Source organism: Fistularia commersonii, chromosome 34 (genome assembly GCF_037954325.1).
Source record: "Fistularia commersonii isolate RoL2024-O1a breed Wild chromosome 34, RoL_Fcom_v1.0, whole genome shotgun sequence".
NCBI lineage: Eukaryota > Metazoa > Chordata > Actinopteri > Syngnathiformes > Fistulariidae > Fistularia > Fistularia commersonii.
This window is the reverse complement of record NC_141317.1, coordinates 3,974,857-3,996,926: the sequence shown is the minus strand read 5'-3', so window position 1 is coordinate 3,996,926 and position 22,070 is coordinate 3,974,857. Positions and strand designations below refer to the sequence as shown.

At 39.2% G+C, this 22,070-nt stretch overlaps 2 protein-coding genes across 5 annotated transcripts; one reads left to right on the top strand and one right to left on the bottom strand.

The window, feature by feature from the left end:
* The first annotated feature begins 234 nt into the window (after nucleotides 1-234).
* srpk1a (SRSF protein kinase 1a) lies at nucleotides 235-17,836 on the top strand. Of its 4 annotated transcripts, XM_086141821.1 has the most exons (17): nucleotides 235-327; nucleotides 973-1,027; nucleotides 10,066-10,193; nucleotides 10,335-10,443; nucleotides 10,583-10,670; nucleotides 10,867-10,954; nucleotides 11,587-11,693; nucleotides 12,266-12,431; nucleotides 12,521-12,546; nucleotides 12,659-12,884; nucleotides 13,001-13,390; nucleotides 13,564-13,664; nucleotides 14,304-14,411; nucleotides 14,570-14,639; nucleotides 15,572-15,664; nucleotides 16,607-16,699; nucleotides 16,883-17,836. In XM_086141821.1, the coding sequence occupies exons 1-17, from the start codon at nucleotides 315-317 to the stop codon at nucleotides 17,065-17,067; spliced, it is 2,046 nt and encodes a 681-aa protein (XP_085997947.1). In that variant the 5' UTR covers nucleotides 235-314; the 3' UTR covers nucleotides 17,068-17,836. The 4 variants fall into 4 exon arrangements, with proteins under 4 accessions (XP_085997947.1, XP_085997943.1, XP_085997944.1 ...); XM_086141817.1 differs by lacking the exon at nucleotides 15,572-15,664; XM_086141818.1 differs by lacking the exon at nucleotides 16,607-16,699.
* Nucleotides 17,837-18,022: 186 nt separating this feature from the next.
* On the bottom strand, nucleotides 18,023-21,567 carry lhfpl5b (LHFPL tetraspan subfamily member 5b). The gene is made up of 3 exons (XM_086141822.1): nucleotides 21,156-21,567; nucleotides 19,258-19,494; nucleotides 18,023-18,426 (listed from the first exon to the last, which is right to left on the bottom strand). The coding sequence occupies exons 1-3, from the start codon at nucleotides 21,562-21,564 to the stop codon at nucleotides 18,413-18,415; spliced, it is 660 nt and encodes a 219-aa protein (XP_085997948.1). The 5' UTR covers nucleotides 21,565-21,567; the 3' UTR covers nucleotides 18,023-18,412.
* Between the last annotated feature and the right edge of the window lie 503 nt (nucleotides 21,568-22,070).

The following is a 22,070-nucleotide window of genomic DNA, read 5'->3' as shown; positions in this document are numbered from 1 at the left end:
CTGCCAGGACTGAGATCTGCAGTAATACATTTATTTAGTAGTACTAAATTATAAGACTAAGCAGTCGTCAAAGTGAAAACACCGCCTATCTATTAAACCGGCTGTTCCGAAAAAAAAAGGTTATGAAACGGGTTGGCAACGTTGACGCAAGAGACGAACATCATTTAAAAAAGACCGTTTTCATTATTTCTCGCAGCTTCGGCGTTGCGCAGGTAGACACAACATTGAGGAAGCAGTGCTTGGGCAAAGTGAGCCAGTGCGCATGCGTGGAACATTCGATGGTAGCTAACGGCTAACCTACGAATCCAGCCAACATGGAGAGAAAAGGTAGGTCTTTACACCGACACGCTGCATATTATATGGGCAGTTGGAAGTCGTGTGTGCGTTTTGCCACTGCAATTACTATACACCAGGGGCATCAAATGTTAGGTTTAGTGTAAATACGCGCATTCATAGCGCTTAATTGAACGCGTCTGTCACGCACTGCTGAGCCGGAGGAGCTAGCTCTCTAGACATTAGCTTTAGCTTCATCGGGACATGTCAGGATTAGCTAGCAACCTTTCCAGCTATTTCTGTTGTGTATGCAGTATTTAAGAGGCGGACATTAACTGTTATTTCCTCAACCAACTTGCTTTTTAGGAAAATATCAAACCTTCAGTGAATGTTATACAGTTAGAAGAGCCTGACACATGAGTGGGTAGCTTACTGGTGTTATTTAACTTAACCTTAACGGCTAACGATAGACTGGTTCTAATAAGTAACTCAGTCCACCCGACAGATGCGTCGATGATGTAAATGTTGTAAATGATAGACAATGTGTAATTTATTTGTTTATAATGAGTACTTGTGAGTAGAAGAAGGTATTATTTTATCTTGCCTCAGACTGTGTCATTCCTATGGTTCCTTAACATCAGCTGGACAACACCTGCAACCAGACAATGGAAATATAATTTATCGTTGGTTTCTTCACAGTTTTGGCACTCCAAGCGAGGAAAAAGCGGGGGAAAGCGAAGAAGTCCAGCAAAAAGTAAGTTTTAGAACTCTCTCACAATATCGTTCCTTGTATGCATTCGTGAGGCACACAGTTTTTTTTATTTCTTTTTTGCACTTTTTCTCATTGCTTGTGCTCTCACCTCGTGATTTGGTTTTGGAAATTGTCACACGCTCACCTTCCCAGTGCTCCATTCGCAAACTTAACTCCAAAACTACCGTTTGTTGTTGGAGGTCTTTCTTAAGAGCTTGGGGTTCAAATGAGGACAGCTATACGGGAAGCCCTTAAAGGTTATTTTAATATGATGTACGTTGTAAGCTATCTGCTTAGAATGTGTAGTCTGCTGTGCCTGAAATAGTCTTGACGCCCACATCCATGTTGAAAAATGAAAGTAGGTTCCAAAGTCTTTCATTAAAATAATACTGGATTTAAGGTTGTATAACAAAGGCTGAAGATGTGATACTCAATGGAGATCTTTGTGGTGTACCTAACATTCTGCTAATCATGATATCAGTGGCATCCTCCACAGTATTATATAACAGTCCGTGCTATATTTAAAACAAGAGAATGAAGCACACATCAGTCCACCGAAGCATGGTGTTTCACTGAAAATTGACGATTGCTGTTTGTCACCCACTGATTCTTATGGAAGACACCAGCATGTCCATTACTCGCGATTATCACAGGAAGTAAGTAGTTAAAACTGAATAATATTGACATATCTTGGCATAGTCATGGTTGAATTTTGGTCAATGAACATTCATTAACCAATATATTATATGTCTAAATTAAACCATTGCAGCTTAACAGCCACATGATAAATCATCCAGGAAGATCAAAGTGTTGTGTTTTATTGACAATGTTCAAGCAAATTGTTGTTTCATCTTGCCTGTCATTTAACTGTTGCTGCTCTAGCCTGTAACGTTGTGCTGAAAGACATGTTTTTTCTTAAACTGAAATTCAAGTGTCCATTCAGGTGTAATTAAATGTCACTGGAGTGATGGGAGGAAATAACACGTACTAAGAAAATAAAGGGAAAATAATCAAGATTATAGCCATCATGAGAATTACAATTCCGTATTTCCCTTTTTTGCTGTTCCCTTCAGGGGTCGCTACAGCGAATCATCTGCCTCTGTTAAACCTGATCCTCTGCATCCTCATCTCTCACACCAACCTACGTCATATCCTGTTTCAATCCATCCATAAGTCTACGCTTTGATCTTTCTTGAGGCCCCCTGCCGGACAGTTCACACCTCAGCGTCCTTTCTACAAAGATCTTCACTATCCCTCCTCTGTACATGTCCAAACCATCTCAGTCTGACTCCTGTCTTTTCCTCGCTGTCACTGTCTTGAAACCATACCATATTGCTGGGATTACCCGCGTCTTATTCTCCTTTCCTTTAATTCTGGATGATTGCCTTTTATCGCACATCACACCTGACACTTTTTGCTGCCTGTTCAAACCTGCTTTCACATATTTCTTCACTTCTTTTCCATACTCTATTGCTCTGCATAGTTGATTCTTGGTACTTAAAATCCTCCACTTTAACTATACACCATTTAGCCTCACCTTTCCATTTAGGCCCCTCTCATTCACACACATGTATTCTGTTCTGCTGCAGCCAACTTTCATTCCTCTCCTTTCCAGGGCATACATGCACCTCTCAAGATCATCCTCGACCTGCTGCCTGCCCTCCTCACATATCACAATGTCATCTGCACAACTCATAGTCCATGGGGATTCCTGTCTAACCTCATCTGTCGGCATATCTTTCACCATAGTTAACATGATGGGGCTCAGACCGAATCCCTGATGCAGACCCACCTCCACCTTGAACCCCTTTGTCACGCCCAAGGCGCATGTCACCACTCTCTAAAGGCTGTCATACATGTCCTGTACCAGTCTAACATACTTTTCATATACTCCAGACTTCTTCATACAGTACCACAGTTGTTCTCTCAGCACCCTTTCATGTTTTTTTTATAGATCTATACAGGCACAATTCAGCTCCCTCAATTACAATTTTATATCTATCGTTAATGCTTACATGGGCTACTATGGAAATGTCACAATATTCAGAGGCCTGCAATTTTGACATCAGCATTTATCAGAGTGACGCTGCTCTTACTTTTTTAATACATAATGGTGATAAACATGAGATTTTCTCATAACCTCTTATTGTTGTGTTGCCAATTTTTGACGAGTTTCTTGCTGATCTTTAGAACCTTTGTTGCAGTATAATTGTGTCACATAATTTTTATTTTCATTTGTAATATAGTTCATAACCACTTTGCAAAAAAAGAAACCCCAAACATTTTATCCAAAAAATATTTAAGTTTTAAGTGAATTTATTCATTAATTGATTCATGAACGTAAGCTCAGGGGATTTCTGGCATTGTGTCAACTACTGGTAACACTCAGGAAACAGGGACGTTGTATGTTTTACATAAATCAAAGTCAAGACTGATGAGCAAAAGGAACCACTCATACTGTTTCACATCCTTTTCCAACTTGTTGAGGTAAGTTTAATCAGTTGATTTGATGATCATGCTATCTATGGATGCGATGTAATGAAGTAATGCAAAACTGTGTTTATCTTCAATTTGTAAATAGTAATCATAATGTAATGATCCAAAAGCATGCAGTTAAAGGTAATCACCCAGCATTTGCTTTGAAAAAAAAAAAGTTAGCTCCATTGGGGAGTATCATCTGATGGGAACTTGCAGCCCATCAACAATAGAGCTAATCACGGATGGATGACAGAATAAAGAACAGTCAGAGCTTTAGAATAGTTGAAAAATGTCCCAAATTGTATAAGTACAATTTGAAAAACAGACATTTTTTAAAAAAGCCTTTATTAGATAGAGATCAGTATTGACAGCAGTCATAATATAACTATTTGGAACAATGTTTTCAAAAGGTTAAAGAGTATGGAACTTCTACTGAAGATTTTTTTAAGTTGATGGAAACCATGTCTCTGAGTCTTAAAGTTGTCAGGGACAGGCCTGCAACATAAAAACTATGAGCATCCGATACATTTTTTGTCACTTACCTCTGCATGCCTCTTGTCGTGTTACTCAGCAATGTATACAAACTTCACTTGACCACAGGACAAAATCAAGGATTTTTTTAAATGTAATAGCAGGATTTTCCTGGCAAATAATGCCAAACATTGCCATAATAAAACAGCCCTAACTGAATTTACGCTCTACGTTTTCTGTCTTAGAATTGCATTGCCTGTATTTGGGGTACATCATCCATCTATGAAGGATTAAATCCAGTGGCTTGCTTGAAGATATGAAGCTTTTTTTGAAGTGCTGTGAAAAATCATGTGCAATCCATCTGTACTCCATTGAACTTGGTTCTGGCTAAAAGTTGACATCAAGTTATTCACAAACAGGCTCATTATAAATGTTTGTTTGAAAAAAACAAACTAAGGCTTTGGTTGGCTTTTATTATTCCTTCTTGTCACTGTCCTATTTCCGTGTTACTGATTCATTTAGTTTTTGAATGTTGGTTATAGTTTGAAGAGCGGAGATGAAGAAAACGATCCAAAATTTGCATTGACATTTCCGTAAAAGAGGTTGCAGGTGACTTTTCTGGCAATCAACAATGTATTCCCAACAACAATGGTTTTAACTGTTATTTGAAACATTTGTGTATCACAATATACAGTAATTTGTTTGTCAGATGTTCAGTTAAGTACCATGAGTTTTTCTATTTGATGAACTTCGATACCCCTCACTGCCAAGTCAGCCACCCACACTCACTCTAACTGTGCATTTTTCTTCCAGTTATTAAATACATCGAAACCCGACAGCAACATAAGATGGCTGCATTAAAACCCTTGCAAATTATAACAGTCGTGAAGACAGTAGAGTTTTAATGTTATATAGTATAGTGTGTATAGATAGTATTCCTCTAAAAATTAAAATTATGTAATTATATTCTGAAAGGACTATGAACAGAAAAAGTTACAATGCCTTAACTGTTGATACACAACCAGATCCATTGTTTGTTGACCTAGTGAGGCAAGGTTCTTCTTTTTTGCTGCACAAATAGTTAAAGGTAGCATAACATGCTCCTTGTTCAAAATGTCTAATAATAATTAATTGCTCCAAGGCTCCAACCTCCTGTTTTTTTGAAGTTCTTAGGCTGAAATGCTACTCAGATTAATTTATCATGCCTCCACCCCCTTGTTTCAGTCCTGTTAAGGACAAGATGTTTCTTTGTCAATTGCTTGAAATGCAAATGGGGTGCTGTTCAGCAAACCCACTCAGGAAGTGCAATCAACTTTTGGCCACATTTCTGTTTCCTTGCTCTGTGTCGTTCCACGTGCCTGAGGTTTTCAATTAAGGGGTATCGTGATGATTCACTTCTCATCAGGATTATAAGATAAGATATACTTTATGGATCCCTATAGGGGAAATTCTTTTGTCACAGCAGCGCAACAATGACAGTATCATGAATATGAGTATAAATATAGAGATGAGACAATTAAAAGATAGTGAAAGACATCCAAAAATAAATAGACAGCAGAGTGAACAACAAGGATAAGAATAGATAACAGAATGGAAAATAAAACAAAAAAAAAAAACGTCATGGATGAGACTAGACAACCGGATTATGTTAGATACATACCTATGTACAGTATTTTTAGTAATCCAAAGCACCAAATAACAATATCAATAAACAAAATAGGAATATCCCACAATTTGATCGGTAAAACACTCAAGTCAAATTTTCATTGAAGGCTAATTCATTCAATTCTAGGTGATTAAGTAATTCCCCAGCTAATTGGCGTGTCTTTGTGAGGTGCTTTTTTAACTTGTGCATGTTGAAAGCCTCAAGCCTGTGTACCCCTTCCAATTCCTCCAGCATCAATAACGTATTTCTGATTCAGATTTAAAAGACTTTAAAAAAAGTGGGCATTGGATTTATATTGGCTTATCTTGACTTTCTATCATTATGTAAAATAATGCTTAAATTAGGAACCATGTCAACAGACTCCTTTTTAAGCCCTAAAAGCTACCACACTCAAATACTCTACATGCACTTAACTGTTTTCTCAAAAAGAATAAAGCCCATCAACAAATATTATAAATTACCATTCATTTCTAATGAACTCTTTAATAATGAGAAAAAAATCCCCCCTCATGCTTGATGCAGAACTCTCAATTAAATGTAATTCCACTCCACAATGATCCCCATACATATTTTTTAAATGATTGTGTGTTGCCAATGGGGCTTTTTAGAGTCATAAAGACAGCAAATTATGGAACCAAATTTGAAATTTATGTGTGCTGTAATTAGGGCTTGCATGAATGCTATCCATCTATATTGTATGTTGTCCTCATGAGTGGGTCACACAGCTTTCTCTTGCAATGCTTGGCATAACTGTTTTTGCCTACTAAGCCATGTTGTTCAGTATTTCAGAGCTGCTGCCTGACCAACTGTTTCTACAGTTGATAATAGCCATTACCGAAATCTTTTTGTTTGTATAAAGTCTCTTCATGAAGCTCATCTTTAAACTTGTCCTTAAAATCATCATACAATGTGTTATCCATGGAGTGTTGCCATGCCCCTCATAGTCTTTGTTAATTTTGTTTACCCACCCTATTCAATGAAACTCTGTGTCAAGGTATGTGGCGCACATAAATATGTTCTGCAACGATTGCAAAGATGTCTGATTTCCTGTAATGAACAGTGCACTATTGAAGTTTCTGTCTCTACCCCCAAGCTTGCTCATTATAACTTGGTGTTTTGCCGCTGTACTTCTCATAGTCTCTGCTTTGCTCTGGACAGAATATAAATGGCGCACTTTCACTGCACTGTTCCATTATTACTGACAGTTATGGCCTATATTGAACACCATAGCGTCCCATCTTATTGTGATAATAGTTTGATTAAAGAGGCTTCTTTTTGACTACATCTTTGGCCAATTTACCTGCTCTTTCAGTGCCCATAAAGCAAGAATGTGCCGGGATCCGAGGGAAATTGGCCATCTCCTTTGTTTAGTACCTCTTGAATCGATAAACTAGAATTTATCAAGCAATTCCCGTATTTAGACATAATCACTACAAATTTATATATTGCTGTAATTTTATGGCATGGGTAAAACAACCAAATTGTCACATGATAGATGTTTTTTTGATCAGAGCTGTATTGTAAAAAAAAAACAAAAAAAAAACTACTGGTACTTAAATCTACCAGCTTGTTTTTAGGTTTGTTTGGTAACTCTTAGGTCCAAGTCACATGCCAAAACACTTTTATGGCAAATTAGTTTTCATACTTTTAATTGTGGTTTTCTTGCCCCCTCTTTTTTTTCCTTCTTCCTTATGACTTGATAGCTAACTTCATGTCTTGTTAAATGTATTCAGAAGCCAGCTGTTAGTTGGTCTCCGTTGTGATGACATTTCACTGGCCTTGACTTTGAGTTTGTATATCAGGACAGATCTCATTGTTTCCTAAGCTCACTCTTAAAGGACATGCATATACAGAATAACTTCATGGTCTGTCAGCATAGATTGTGCCACTGATCAATACACCACTTGCCTATCTTTCTGCTGAATACTGACATAAATAGGTAATATAGTGATTAGATCAGCTTTACACAACAGTCACGTTGGACATCTTTTTGTTGTTTTACATTTATGAGCAACATTGACATGCTCTATATTTGTATCATATCACTTGTATGCATTTAAATGTCAACGCTTCAGTATTTCCATAAAGTTTTTTTTAGATGACTTATGATGTTCAGTATAGTAAGTTTCATAGCTTGTTTTTTTTTTTTCATTGGAAAAATAATTTCCATTTTATTGTGGCTTTTTAACATGAGTTCCATCCTATGGCTTCCCTACTATAAGCTGTGATGAAAATTCTTACTTTAACTGGAATAATTCTTCCACACCTTTTAAAAATTTTAAAAATCCCATCACCAAAGACATGAGTACAACTGTCATACTCTTTGCTCGCCCAAACTTTAAAATGATAAACTCCAGACACATTGTTGATATATCATGCTACTACCGGCCTTGGATCCTCTTTGGTATTAGACCACCAAATCTCTCTCCCATTTCAGGCCTATAGTTTCCAAGCTTCTTTACTGGAACGATTTCTGCCATATGCCACCATCCTGGCATTTCCCCCTACTTAAATACTTAATTATGAACCACCAACAACGTTTCAAGGCTCGTGAACTCTTGATTCCTGAACGTACTTTAAGTGCTGTTGCACATTTTATCTTTTCAAAGTGCCGACTTTGCGGTTTTCTCTAAAAAGTGCCCTTCTTATCCTTGCCTTGTTGAAGGAAATGACATACTGATAGTTGACTCCTTCCTTTTCCCCCCAGTGCCTTCCACATTTTCAGGCTTGGTTTTATCTCTTCACCAATCTTCAGGTGTAGGATTGGCGCTGTTTACTTTAACAGAAGTAGTTGCACTTATCTCTGCCCATTTTTTTTCTTGTGTTTTTAGGGCTGACTTCATCAGACCATCATCAACATTTCCATTCTTTCCTGTCTCATCCCACTCTCTTCATCATTAACCACTCTTCCCTGTTATATTACAGTACTTTCTTGACTGCTTTTTTTCCCTGCTTCATTGTCCTCATTCCTGTCAGGGTTTGCATATGTTATGACCTGAAAATGTGAGTAATTTGTTTGTTTGCTTTGTTTCCATTTGTTCCCCTATAATTCATATTTTCATGATACAACCACTTTTTCCAGATCCGGCATAAATTCCTTAGTGATCAACCAGCTTTGCTTAATCTTTTATTTTTTTCCCTAACATAGTTTCAGCATAGTTACGTTTTTATCTAAAAGTTCATAGGTTTACTGCTCATTATAATCTCTTCTTCTGTTCTACCACAGTGTTTTGTGTGTGCTAAAATTGCCCCATTGTGAACGGTTGCCCCCGTACTGCCTTTATAGGTCCTCAAACTTGCATAACTTCAGTCCCTTTTCAATAATTTGTAGTTAATTAGCAATACCCTTTTTTATTGGCCATAATGAGTGTTGATTACTCTACGTTCAATTCCTCCCCTCAATCTGTCCTTGGAGCCACATGCTCATGCAATACCAGGTACATAGTCAGGAAAAAACAGGCTTCTTTAATGCATACAGCGTGATGTTGTGTGAGTCAACTGCATACTATGTGCAGTCTGAATGTTTTAGACCAAGTTAGTCCATGATTTTTGAAACACTAGGTCTTCACCTATGAAACTTTATGTACTGTTGCATTTTAGCCCCGGTGTCAGAAGATTGATCCTTAGCCACGTGCTTAAATCTGTACTTACTAATGCTTGTATTTCAATACTCTTCTTCATTTCCCTTTTGTTATCCTGCCATCATGACTGCTTACACATATATGATTTTTTTTCTTTGCCCATCTTTACCTCACCTTCTTTCTTCCCATTTAATATCCTATGTACATAACATTGATGACCTGCACAGTTGCAACATTGCCTTCCTACTCCACCTAATTTGCCATACTTTTGCTCCCCAACTCAGAGCATGCTTTGAATACTTCTGCTCTATGGCTAAACCGTAGGCCATTATAGTATCACATTTGTTTTGTCATTTGTGAGCTTTGATTTCAAGAGAACAATATGAAATACAGTTCTTTGGGGAGCAATGTTTTCTCCAAACCCTATAGGGACTACCACTCCTTTGAGGAATCATGGCATCTGCTTAATAAACCAACTAACAAAGTTACATCATAATCTCATCGCTTTAGTGAGCACTGTCCCCTGTGATGTCAGGAAAGGCTCACAGAAACAGAGCCTCATGACATTTGCAGACATCCATTGAGATACTCCACCACTGTGAAGTGAAAATGAAATGAATAAGAGGCTCTGTATGTACCCTTAGATGCAGTTTTTTTTTGGTCCAGTATAACTTACTTAGATTCTGGTCTGTGTCCTGTTCATTTATGCATTTATCAATCTATTGGGATCAATATAAGTCCATTGTAACAATTAGACGTGTAGTTAGTGCAAGGAGACTTCTTTAATTGGGTCGGACAGAAATATCAATACATTTTTTTTTTTTTTTTTTTCTTTTGTCAATCAGGCAGCCTGTCAATCCCCGCAGTCGACAGCAGCCTCAGGTTGAAGCCTCTCCTCAGGAACCTGAAGAACCTGAGGAGATTCTTGGTTCTGATGATGAGGAGCAGGAGGATCCCAATGACTATTGTAAAGGTGAGACCCATTTAACTTTGTGTGTCCATTAAAGGCCGTGGTTTGTTTTTCATTTGAATCAATTGCCCAAATTGGCTTGTAATCACAGGTTTTTAAACTTGGTAGTGAATTCTCTTATTAACAGGCACTCTCTTTTTGTAGGGGGCTATCACCATGTAAAAGTAGGGGACCTTTACAATGGAAAATACCATGTCATCCGGAAACTGGGCTGGGGTCACTTCTCCACCGTATGGCTTGCCTGGGACATTCAGTATGAGAAAATTTACTTCCATATTTTTTGCTGAGGCCTGAAGTTTGATGCAAATTAATTTGGAGTTGACTCTTGAGACTTGGACTGAGACTTGCCCATTGCTTCCTGTTCTTAATCATTTCTTGATCTGTGGTTTCAGGATGAAGAGGTTTGTTGCCATGAAGGTGGTGAAAAGTGCAGAGCACTATACAGAGACAGCTGTTGATGAGATCAAACTCCTCAAATCTGTAAGTAGTGGAAATATCAAACTGAATGTTCTGTGACTTTTAAATTCTTGCACAGTCAATGCAAATAAGCATCACACATTGTGTATTTTTGTATTTTTTCAAGTTCTTTTTCATGAGCATAAACAAAATTTCCCAATTTCAGTCTGAAGAGTCAAGCTGTATGTACTGATTATTTTGTTTTGTTTTTTTTTCCCAGGTAAGAAACTCAGATCCCACTGATCCCAAGCGTGAGATGGTGGTCCAGATGCTCGATGACTTCAAGATATCTGGTGTCAATGGAACTCGTATCCTTTTCAACTGTGTTTTAGAATGCTTTCTGGTCTTAATAAAAAATAGGATACAAAGCCCATTGTCACATTCAGTTATATATACAGCACAACATCAGTGAAATTCAACCCCTGCATTTGAATGGATGAACCATGAGCAGAAGACAGCCAGTTAGTTAGCAGTGCCAGGGAAGGAGTTAAGGGTTCAGTGTCCTGCTCAACATCACTCTGACAGGCTAGGGGGAGCACGGGAATTGAACCAGCAATGTTTGATTCTAAGGACGACTGCTCGAAGCCCCTTAGCCACACCGCTCATTAACTAAAAAAAACCCTTCAGAATCAGATTTTTTGTTATTTATTTTTGTCAAGCTTGGGACTACTAATAAAAATAAGTCTTTTGAATTCAAAGAACACTTGGATTTGATTTTTGATTAAAACTAAATCGTCAAAGTTAAAAAATTGCTAAAATTATTTATTGATAATAAACATTTCTATTTCTTGCTGATGTTATAACATGGACAGCTTTTTATGTAGTACCACAATTATGTTGGTATATGTATAAATAGCTGTTGGGGCCTGATAAAGTAATGTTTTCCTGATGGTATTAGCCCTCTCCATTTCTTATTTCGGTCTTAACTACATCCCCTCAGATGTCTGCATGGTATTTGAGGTACTGGGGCATCACTTACTAAAGTGGATCATAAAATCCAATTACCAAGGTTTGCCCCTGCCATGTGTGAAGAGCATTATCAGACAGGTAATGTCAGACCCAGAGTCTCACTTTTCGCTGTCAGCAGCATTTACAAATTGTTAAATATTTTTACATGACTTCGTGTAATCTATAAAGGGAGCAATATAAAGCCATATGACCATGGAAATAAAGATGTTGTGGAAAAAAGTGGCAACATTTCATGAAGACCAGTAAAATAATAAAAGTAGAATAAGATGTATGACTGATTGACATGGACACACAAGTAGTAACTACAAACATAGATAACCTGACTCACACAGTGTACTGATAAATTGTATTTTGCTGAGGAAGACAACAAAATAATTCTGAAAATGCATTTCAGAATTCCCAGAACTAACACATTTGAAAATTCACTAGTCATAATATCGACCACAGTAATAACCTACTACTATTATGGCACATTCTGAGGCTCCATCAGACTGTTGACTACAAAGGAAAGTGGATTAATACATGTGGTGAAATATGATTATCATTTTTTTTTTTATTACATGAAAATTAGGTTCTCTGAGAATTTTTAGATTACCACACTGAAATCGCTTGGAATTGAAACGATCATCTACCATTGAATCACTTTGCAGGTTCTCCAAGGCCTAGACTATTTGCACACAAAATGCCAGATCATCCACACAGACATCAAGCCAGAGAACATCCTAATGAGTGTTGATGAGCCTTATGTCCGGAGACTTGCAGCAGAAGCCACCGAGTGGCAGCGGGCCGGAGCCCCCCCTCCCTCTGGTTCAGCAAGTATGGGACTCACCCACACTTCATTTCTTTTTTTCGTCACACATTCCTACTTTATGATAATACTGTACTCTTGTATTTTGTCTTTCCAGTAAGTACAGCACCTGCTCCAAAACAGGTAAAACCTTTTTACTGGTTGTATTTTGCGGAGGACACGAGTATCCCGTCAAACGACACATTTCTTACAGAAATCTATTTGTGCCTCTTTATCCTCTTTATGCTTCTAACAGGCAGTTAAAATGTCCAAAAACAAGAAGAAGAAGTTAAAAAAGAAACAAAAGCGCCAGGCAGAGTTACTGGAAAAGTGCATCCTGGACCTGGAGAAGATGGAAAAGACAACAGAGACTCGTGAGGAAGAAGAGGACGAAGATGAGGACCTGCAGTCTCCGAAAGCAAGGGCTTGTGCTCCTCTAAGACAGGTGTCGCTTCAGGATATGGGAAATGAGGAAACGGAAGGTGAGAAGGCTAGATGACAGGTGTGGTGTGTCCTTCAGTTTCACTGAAGCTGCAACACAGTGCAGAGACACTGGTAAGCCATCAGATTTAAAACTTCATTTGTCTTCTCTTTTCAGAGACCAGTGTGAATGCAGATCTTAGAAAGATGGGACCAGACGGTCTAACGGAGATTAATTGTAATGGCCATGTGGAGGAGGAGCAGAAGAAGTCGCATTGGAGGGTCGAAGACCAACACAATGGTAATGCAGAGCCAGCAAACGAAGGCACCTGCCAGGAGGAGGAAGACAAGGAATTTGTTGTCCACTCAATCTGTAACGGTTTGGACGATATGAAAGGGCTGGATGCCGAGAATGAAGAAAGGGGTGCTTTCAGCAATGAAGGAACAGATCAGCACCTTCCTGCTGGACAGGAGAAGGAAGAACTGGGACCAAGCATTTGCCGGGTGGAGCAAGAGGATGGTCCCAGCTGTCCTTACGGAACAGAAGAAAGCCTGAAAAACGAAAATGGTCAGATACAACAACCCCTGTTTTTATTTAGGGGATTCATAAATTTGCCAATTTGTACTGGCTGCTTTGATAACCGAACAAAGCCTCAGGCTCGTGAACCTGGGAAAATTGATTTTTAGAATCTATTTGGTAATTTGTTCTTTTTCTCTTGAACTCTGTCTCCTTTTACGTAGGCAAGCTAACAGCAGGATCCCTGCTGGTTAACCCTCTTGAGCCACTCAATGCAGACAAGATCAAGGTCAAGATTGCAGATTTGGGAAATGCCTGCTGGGTGGTGAGTGGATTCTAACGACCCGAGGGATTTTCTTACTTGAGCTTCAACTTGTCTAGCTACAAAAATAGAATTAAGTGAATCTTTCTGGATTTCTCTTATTCCATTTCTCATTGATTGAAGTCCTGATATACATAACACACAGCTTGCCCCTTTCTCACTACAAGCCCTATATATTTATATTTTATAATATATAGTATAGCCTTAAATATTCAATATTTAAGACTATATCTGCTTTTACAAAATGACAAATGCCACAACATTACACTCAATTACATAAAAACAGTTGTAAACATTACTATTCATTACATGGTTAGCAAAACAAGGAAACTGAAAAAGACTACTTCTGGCAGGTTTAATTCACCACACAGTTCAAAAAACTGTATAATGTATTAAAACTACATTATATCAAACATGACTCACACAAGAACCCCTCACCATCTTTTCCTAAATTTACTTTCTCACACACTTCTTATATTTCTCGTTAAGTTGGGAATTTATAATAAGCATTCGCAAGTACAATTCCAAGCGTGCCCATGAGCGGCTTAGAAAATCTTTTTAATTGCAGGATAATTGAATTGGTGATACAATTCCTTTGAAACAATTATTCTCTCTCTTTCTCTCTCTCGTGCTCTCTCTCAGCAAAAGCACTTTACAGAAGACATCCAAACAAGACAGTACCGGTCCCTGGAGGTACTTATTGGTGCTGGATACAGCACCCCGGCTGATATCTGGAGCACGGCTTGCATGGTGAGGGAATGCACCAACAATACATTGGCATAAATCATACTTCAGTGTGCTTTGACAAGACCTCAGCAGCAACGTTAGACTAGCTGTCAGAGAGAGTGACTGTATGTTCTCCTTTAGATTGCGATTTTCTCGCGTTAATGATTATTTTGCCTCTTCAGACCTTTGAGCTTGCCACTGGGGACTACTTGTTTGAACCACATTCTGGGGAAGACTATTCCAGGGATGAAGGTATTGAAGGAATCCATCCTCTGTGCAATATGAATAGTGTCTTTACATGGGCAAAATGAATGTTACACCAGTGGGAAGGTTAATAGTAGGTGAATTTATCAAAGTCCTCAATGTTTAAAATATGCCATGACTTGTTTTTAATCATTACCATAACATATTCTGCTGTTTGTCCACATAATGCATTTTCACAGTAAGCATGAAAGCTTTTCACCCTGCTCAAAATGTAATTCAATACTCTCAATTTTCTCTGCGTTTGAAATTACAGTACTTTGACTGTTGACTGGTTTTGCAATTTAAATATTTTAAATATTTAGCAAAAACTTTGTGATGAATACAAGCATTCCTGTGGTTATTTCCTCTCTAACATCTCAAATCACCTATTTGTCACACTGAAGACGGGGCCATCTTCTCATTTTCTCACTCATCCTATATTTTTTTTCCCTCCCCTCATCACCAACTTCTCACATTTCCTTGTCACCCTGCTTATACTTTCTTTGTTAATGTTAGCTTGCTATTGAACCCAAGGTGTCTGATTTCATGCTATGGTATTTGCACGTCTTACTGTAGTGCAACTTTGATTCCAGCATGCAAAGCCACAAACCCATTGCTTAATATTGCTTTTTTTCATTCTATCATTCACATTAACAGTAGTGGCACTTTACACTAACTTTATCTAATATTTAGACAAATTTCATTCAGTTTTATTTGATATGAAAAATGAATGGCCTAGATGTGTTTGAATGTTGGTTGAGAGTAATGTTTTATTTGCAAACATAATATCCATCTCCAATGTATGTGCTTTTTTTCATAGCAAGCTGACATCATCCATCGCTCCTAATTTGTTGCATCATATGTTTGCGATCTCTCCCATTTGCCTTCTCTTCTCTCTTTCACTTTGTTGGTGGTCATCCCATGATGTGCCTCATGTCTAGATCACCTTGCTCTCATGATTGAGTTGCTCGGTAAAATCCCTCGCCACTATGTTCTGAGTGGGAAATACTCACAGGAATACTTCACCAAGAGAGGTATGCAACCCCTCTGTCTGTGGCCTGCCCTGGGAATGGTGGACTGGAGAGAAATGGGGGAAAATTGCTTGTCAGCAAGTTCAGATGTACCATAGACATTTGTGTGAATCCATACAGTACAATAAAAGTCTGTTACCCTGAGCTGCGCCATCAGACATTGATTGCGGTGTCGCAAACAGCGCCGGAGAGAGGTTCATACTCTACCCTCTTTAGAATAAATACAGAACTGATCTGATTGATGGACGTCATACTAAATTCTTGACCTGCATCTTCTGCTGGTAAGTCAGAAAAAAAGTTCAGCCACAGCTTTGACCCTTACAACAACTAGACAAAACAACTAGAAATATGATTGTAAAGCTACAACTATATGTATTTCAGTCGCGTCACTGTCATCCAAGTCATAAAGGTCTGAAACGAGGCAGGTCTAGATGCTCTTTTTGAAAAAGTATTCCCAAAATGTTACATATTAGTATTTTCTGGGCCATATGCTTTGTTTTAGTATGACTAAAATAGGTTTAGGTGTAAGACTGCTGTGTAAACATCACTGTAGCAGAGATCAATTATGATAGAATTTTTTTTTTTTTTCCCCAGTTGATCTCGCACAATGACTCAAACGTCTTTAAAACCACTTTGCCACCAGCTACGTCAGAATGTTGGCTGTGATGTAGACATTTTTTTTCAGCCAGATGAAAGCAAAAGCAGTAAATATCAGAGCCATAACTCTCCACAATGTCTGATGGCTCTTAGCTCGTTACATCTCAACTTGGCTCAACCACAATTGCTGTCAACCAGACCCCTCTCTCCCGCTCAACCCTCATACACCCAGTGCGGGCCCGTGACTTGGACACTGTCTAATGAATCTGTTTGTCCCCCTGTCTTGTCTCCCCCCATCCCCGTATTTTGTTGGGCAACTGTTGTCTGTTGGGCGGTTCTGTCATGTAGACCATATAGCGCTGATCATTGAGCTGCTGGGGAGTGTCCCACGCAAACTCATAATGAGTGGCAAATATTCCAAGGATTTTTTCACCAAGAAAGGTAAAAAAGGAAATGTATATCAGTGTTGGGTGGATTTCTACTTTCTATCATGCCTTGATGCTGTTATTGAAGTAAATACAATTTTATTTAATCCAGTTAAGCTTTTTATGGTAAAAACTTGAATTGTTTTTTTTTGGGCCTAAAATGTTTTATTTTCTGAAACGTCTGGTTGATTGTCCACAGGGGATTTGAAACACATCACAAAGCTGAAGCCATGGGGGCTTCTGGAGGTGCTGATCGACAAATATGAGTGGCCACGTGAAGAAGCCGAGTGCTTCACTGACTTCCTGCTTCCAATGCTAGAGTTGATCCCTGAAAAGAGAGCTACAGCTGCCGAGTGCTTGCGCCACCCCTGGCTTGCCCTCTAGTGGAAACCTCCAGTTATTGCACCTCCTTTTACCTTCCTTTCTCTCCAGAGACTGCAACAGATCACTTTCCAATTTGGGCATATCAGATGAATATTTATTTCTTTTTTTGTTTTGTTTTGTTGTTTTGGGGTTTTCTTATGTTGTTAATAAGCTTATGCTTTTGTGTATGTTTGCTTTGTATTTGTTGGTTCTTCTCTCAGCGTGACGATGTCAAGAATCCAGTGGATTATACTACTTTGTGATCATGTTGGCTCCACCTGCTGCAAACCTGTAGTTGTACTGCTAGTGACTCATCCTTGTTTGTTACACTCCTGCACTAAATCCCAAACAAGTCAAGGATATGTAGCCATGTCATTTTCATAATTCATTAGTGCTTTCCCCTCTTTTTTTCAGCAAGTTATTTTGTTTTCTGTACACTTGTATGGTTTTATACTTGTAAAGTAGGCTTAGGAAGTTGCACACTGGGCTGACATTTACACCGACTGTGGTAACATTCTTGCAACGTTTCTTCAGACAGATTTACTGTCTTACTGAGACCCGGCTGTCTGATGACTTAGGTCATATTGTTTAGCCATAATAAAGCCGTTGTCACCTGGTATTTAGTGTGGTTAGTTAACTATAATAAATGAGGCATTTCATTCTTGTGGGAGGCTGGTATTCTCATATGACTATTAAAAATCAGGAACATAGTGTTTTATAGGTTTCAACATGATGTGTAATAAAGCCCAATTCAAAGGATTCAACTGAAAATAAACTGTATATATCTGTACCAAAGAGTTTGCCTTTATGTATATTACAGTTATGTACAGTTTTTAACAAATCTTATATCTTAGCTAAAATTATTTAGCTGGGTAGCCGTGTTTTAATAAACAAATGGAAACTATATTTGGGGTTTGTTGTATGTATGGCCCAATGTTTAACTTTTTTTCTCTTCCAATCAATAGAAATGGTGCGATCTGATGTTTCAGCGTGGTGCCCCAAACTTAGCATTTTCAAGCCATCTGTTGAGGTCCAGCTAAGCTGAAACTTACATTTGGGTCTGATTGAAGAAGGTAGATTTTGTTTTAGCTGAACTGTACAACACACCATACAATAAAGCGGATGTTCATGCAGTGTGGAAGAACACTGGCAAACTTGTTTCTCTGACATTTATTAGGCTGGACACAGACCGAGGTGTGTGTCTTGCCTCAACTTTAGAAAAAGATTTAAGTGCAGATCATTTACTGCTACACCTTAAATTCCTGCAAAAAAGGATCCATTTAGCTGTAAGTGCATAGTAATGTTCCACCGGGCGTGTCTTGACCCTGTAAATCCAGCACCATGCGGGCCTTAAGGTACAAAGTGCTCAAGAGGTGTTTTCTGTGAAAGACAGAGAAAATGTATAAATAAACATTGATGCCTTTTGAAAAAAAAAAAAAAAAAAATCCTAAAGGGCGGTAAACAGGGTTCAACTAGAGAGAATCTTGAAATAGGATATGCCTAAACACAGAAGTACTTTTCATTAAATGCTGCACCTCTGAGTTGGACTGGATTCAACTTCAACTCTCTTTGAATCCAAGCCTTTAAGATTTTCTGTGAGCGGCAATTAGAGATTGTGGTTCCTGCTACATTCTGCCCTCCAGAAAGGGGAAATACTGCTCAAGATTATTGGCAAAGAAAGGAGTACTAGGATGAGTTATTTTCCCAGTGTAGATTAACTGTAAGATGTAAGAAAATTGATTCTTAACAGTTCTAAATGAAGAACCACATTCGTGGTTAAACAGATGACTAATTCAACATACTTGAATATAATTTTCATATTGAGTAGGCCAATGAGAACATTGATAAATATTGATTTCGAGAGTATAATTTCCATCAAAATGACTTTGGTGCACTAAGCACATAAAAATAAATAAATAGTAGGGGATGGGAAATTTCCATCTCTGATATCCCAGTTTAAAAATCAGTTATTCATAGATGGGAAAGTATTTAATAGTACTGAACAGCAGGAAAGCTGCTTCATGCTTGCGCCATGCATGCATCGTGCACTGCTCTTGTTACCATCACACAACAAAAACACAGCTCCCTGTCGGCTTTTCCACCTCGCAACCTCTGAGATACGCCTGTTGGCGACTTTTCAGACTCAGTTGAAATGACTTTCTTTTACCCTCCTACGCCCACAGGTCTCCTCGTGTGCGTTTTCATCCTCACCTGCTCCCTCTACCTCAAAGTCGTCCGGCAGCAGTTTGTCCTGCCGGTTGCCGAGGGTGAAGGACAGCAAAGCCAGGAGGAGGGCATCCAGGATGCTGATGATGGCCAGGATGTAAGCCCAGCGCACCGTGCACTTCCCCAAGCTGTACTTATCAGTTCTCTGGCCGCACATCTCCTTCACCTCCGGAGCGTCCCAGCCGTCTGGGTAGATCATGCAGCCCATTACCATCAAAACAGCTGCGGGGGAAGAAGCACACAAAAGTGGTAGAGCGTTGCAATTATGACCCCTTGTGAGCCCTTACTTTGATAAACAATAATGAGTGAGGTTGTTTTTTTTTAGCCCCATCTGCAGGATAAGGCCTAATACACCCTCATTAAGAGCAGCAGGGTGGAGGAGGCAGGCTGGTGCTGTTTGGAAAATGCACAGATAGGGAGGTTCTTCAGCGCTGCTTATCTAATGGACGTGCCACTGTGTTGTTTTGAACCGAAACTCATGGTTTTTCCTCAACCCTTTCTATTCCAAGAGCAACTTTTCTGTTCAACTAACAACAGAATCACGCTTGATCATGTTACATGTAACTAATCCACCGTCTGAGGTGTCGGAGTCTGGCCTGAAACAAGAGCCTCCGCATGTCCTGCCTGAAACTGGAGAGGTGAGAAGTGATCAGGATTAGTTCATCGCCACACCTGCAGGTGACAGGTGAGGGGATATGATGCAACACCTGAGACACAGAACAACATTTCGGAGTTTGAGTTCTGTAAAGTTTGTCAGTTGAAATTCATAGGTGGTGTTGTTTTCGAGTTCGAGATTGAATCGGCTACCTTGGCGCCGGATAAAAATCCTGAGAACTGATATCCAGAAGCCTTGTCTGAAACACTGTGAACTGATGACAAGATAACTTATGTGCAAGTTTAATACCAGCTTTCCATCCTCTATTTACTACTACTATTTCACATTAATATTACTATATACAAACAAAATACTTTGTAATACCAAGTGTATCCAATTTTTTTTTTTTACAAAATTTGATTGATAGCTGAGTCCCCGGGCAGGTTTCCAGTGGGCGTTGCCGGATCTACTGCAGCAATCCTGTCAGGTGTTCACCATTGTTATGTCTTCTATGAATATTAAAGCTATAAATATATCATTCCAACTACTAGTATGTAACTTTTAGCACTAGTGTTGTCATTAGTCATTATGAGATCATTTGTCCCTTCTAACTCTTAGAACCCCTGTGCCTACTGTCTTTCTATTTCTCTATCCTCTGTCTAACTCTCAGAACAGTTTAACATGTCATGAGACAACTGCATGGGGATATATATTGTTATTATTATTATAAACAACAATAATAATAGTAATAATATGACTTGGCTTTACTTGAAAACTGGGTCGGGTCCTGCTTGAATCCTCTGTTAGAAAATTACTTTTGTAAAGAGAGTGGTTAGAAATGTACTCTTTGTCTGATTAATTTAAGAAATAAATAGGCAACGCCCCCCCAAGAAATACACCTTACACAGCGAATCTCAAATGTTCATCGAGCAGAGGATATATTTTTTAAATCATTATCCGTTCATTCTTTCCTCAGAATACCAGGTACCAAAATGAAAATGGGTATTATTAAAATTAATTTCTAATTTCCTGACAGTATAACACGAAAAAGGCCTGCTGTGTAAAAAAGAGACCCTCACCCATGTGTTAACACCCAGGTGATGTTTTAATCAACTTGTTGGAGATTATTTTATGAGTTTTTCATTTACAACATTAATCTTTTTTCACACTTTAAATTGTATTTGATATTTTCCCCCGTCAATAAAACTGCCACTGGAGTAAAAAGTCGTGACTTGAAATGCAGTGTCAAGGTGAGTGAAGAGCCCGCGGGGCCCCACGCGTGCTTTACCCGAGGCCAGCTGCATCCACGCACAGATCTTGTAGACGCTCCCGGCGTTGCAGAAGAAGAACAAGCTGCAGCAGACCATGGTGCCCACCACCAGCAGCATGGAGGAGCCCACGAAGAACATGGCCGTCCTGAAGGCCGGCGAGGGGATGGAGTTGAAGTCCAGCACGCTGCCCTTGCAGGTGAGCTCGGAGGTGAGCGCATTCCCGATGCAGTAGTGGAAGAGCCCGAAGTAGCCGGCCTGCGGGGTGTTCACGCTGTCCCCGATCCAGAAGGGCTGGATGAAGACCACCACCGTGATGATGGCGAAGCAGATGGTGAAGACCCCCCACATGACGCCGATGGCACGCGAGTTCCTCACGTAGTTGGTGTGGTAAATCTTGGCCGCCTCCTGGGCCGGGAGCAGATCCATGTCCGCGATCGGAGATCCGCCTGGATCTCGATTTCTGATCGAGCCAAAAAGTGTACTCTACTAGCAGTCACACGCTCACTCACTCAACATGCTCACACACTCACACACTCACACACTCCACACCTGTTGCAGGACCAGCCCCCCTCCGTTCTCCTCCCGCCCCATTCAGCACCCTGGACAGCGCCATCCGGACGACGTCGAAGAAACGGAAGAGGATTAAATGGCCCTGTTTGTTTTGTAACTGTTGAACAAATCTATCTATCTATCTATCTATCTATCTATCTATCTATCTATCTATCTATCTATCTATCTATCTATCTATCTATCTATCTATCTATCTATCTATCTATCTATCTATCTATCTATCTATCTATCTATCTATCTATCTATCTATCCATCTATCTATCAATCTATCTATCTATCTATCTACACACACGTATGCATATGTATATGTTTGTGTGTGTGTGTGTGTGTATTGAAGGATTCGAAGTATGTATTGCCGTATT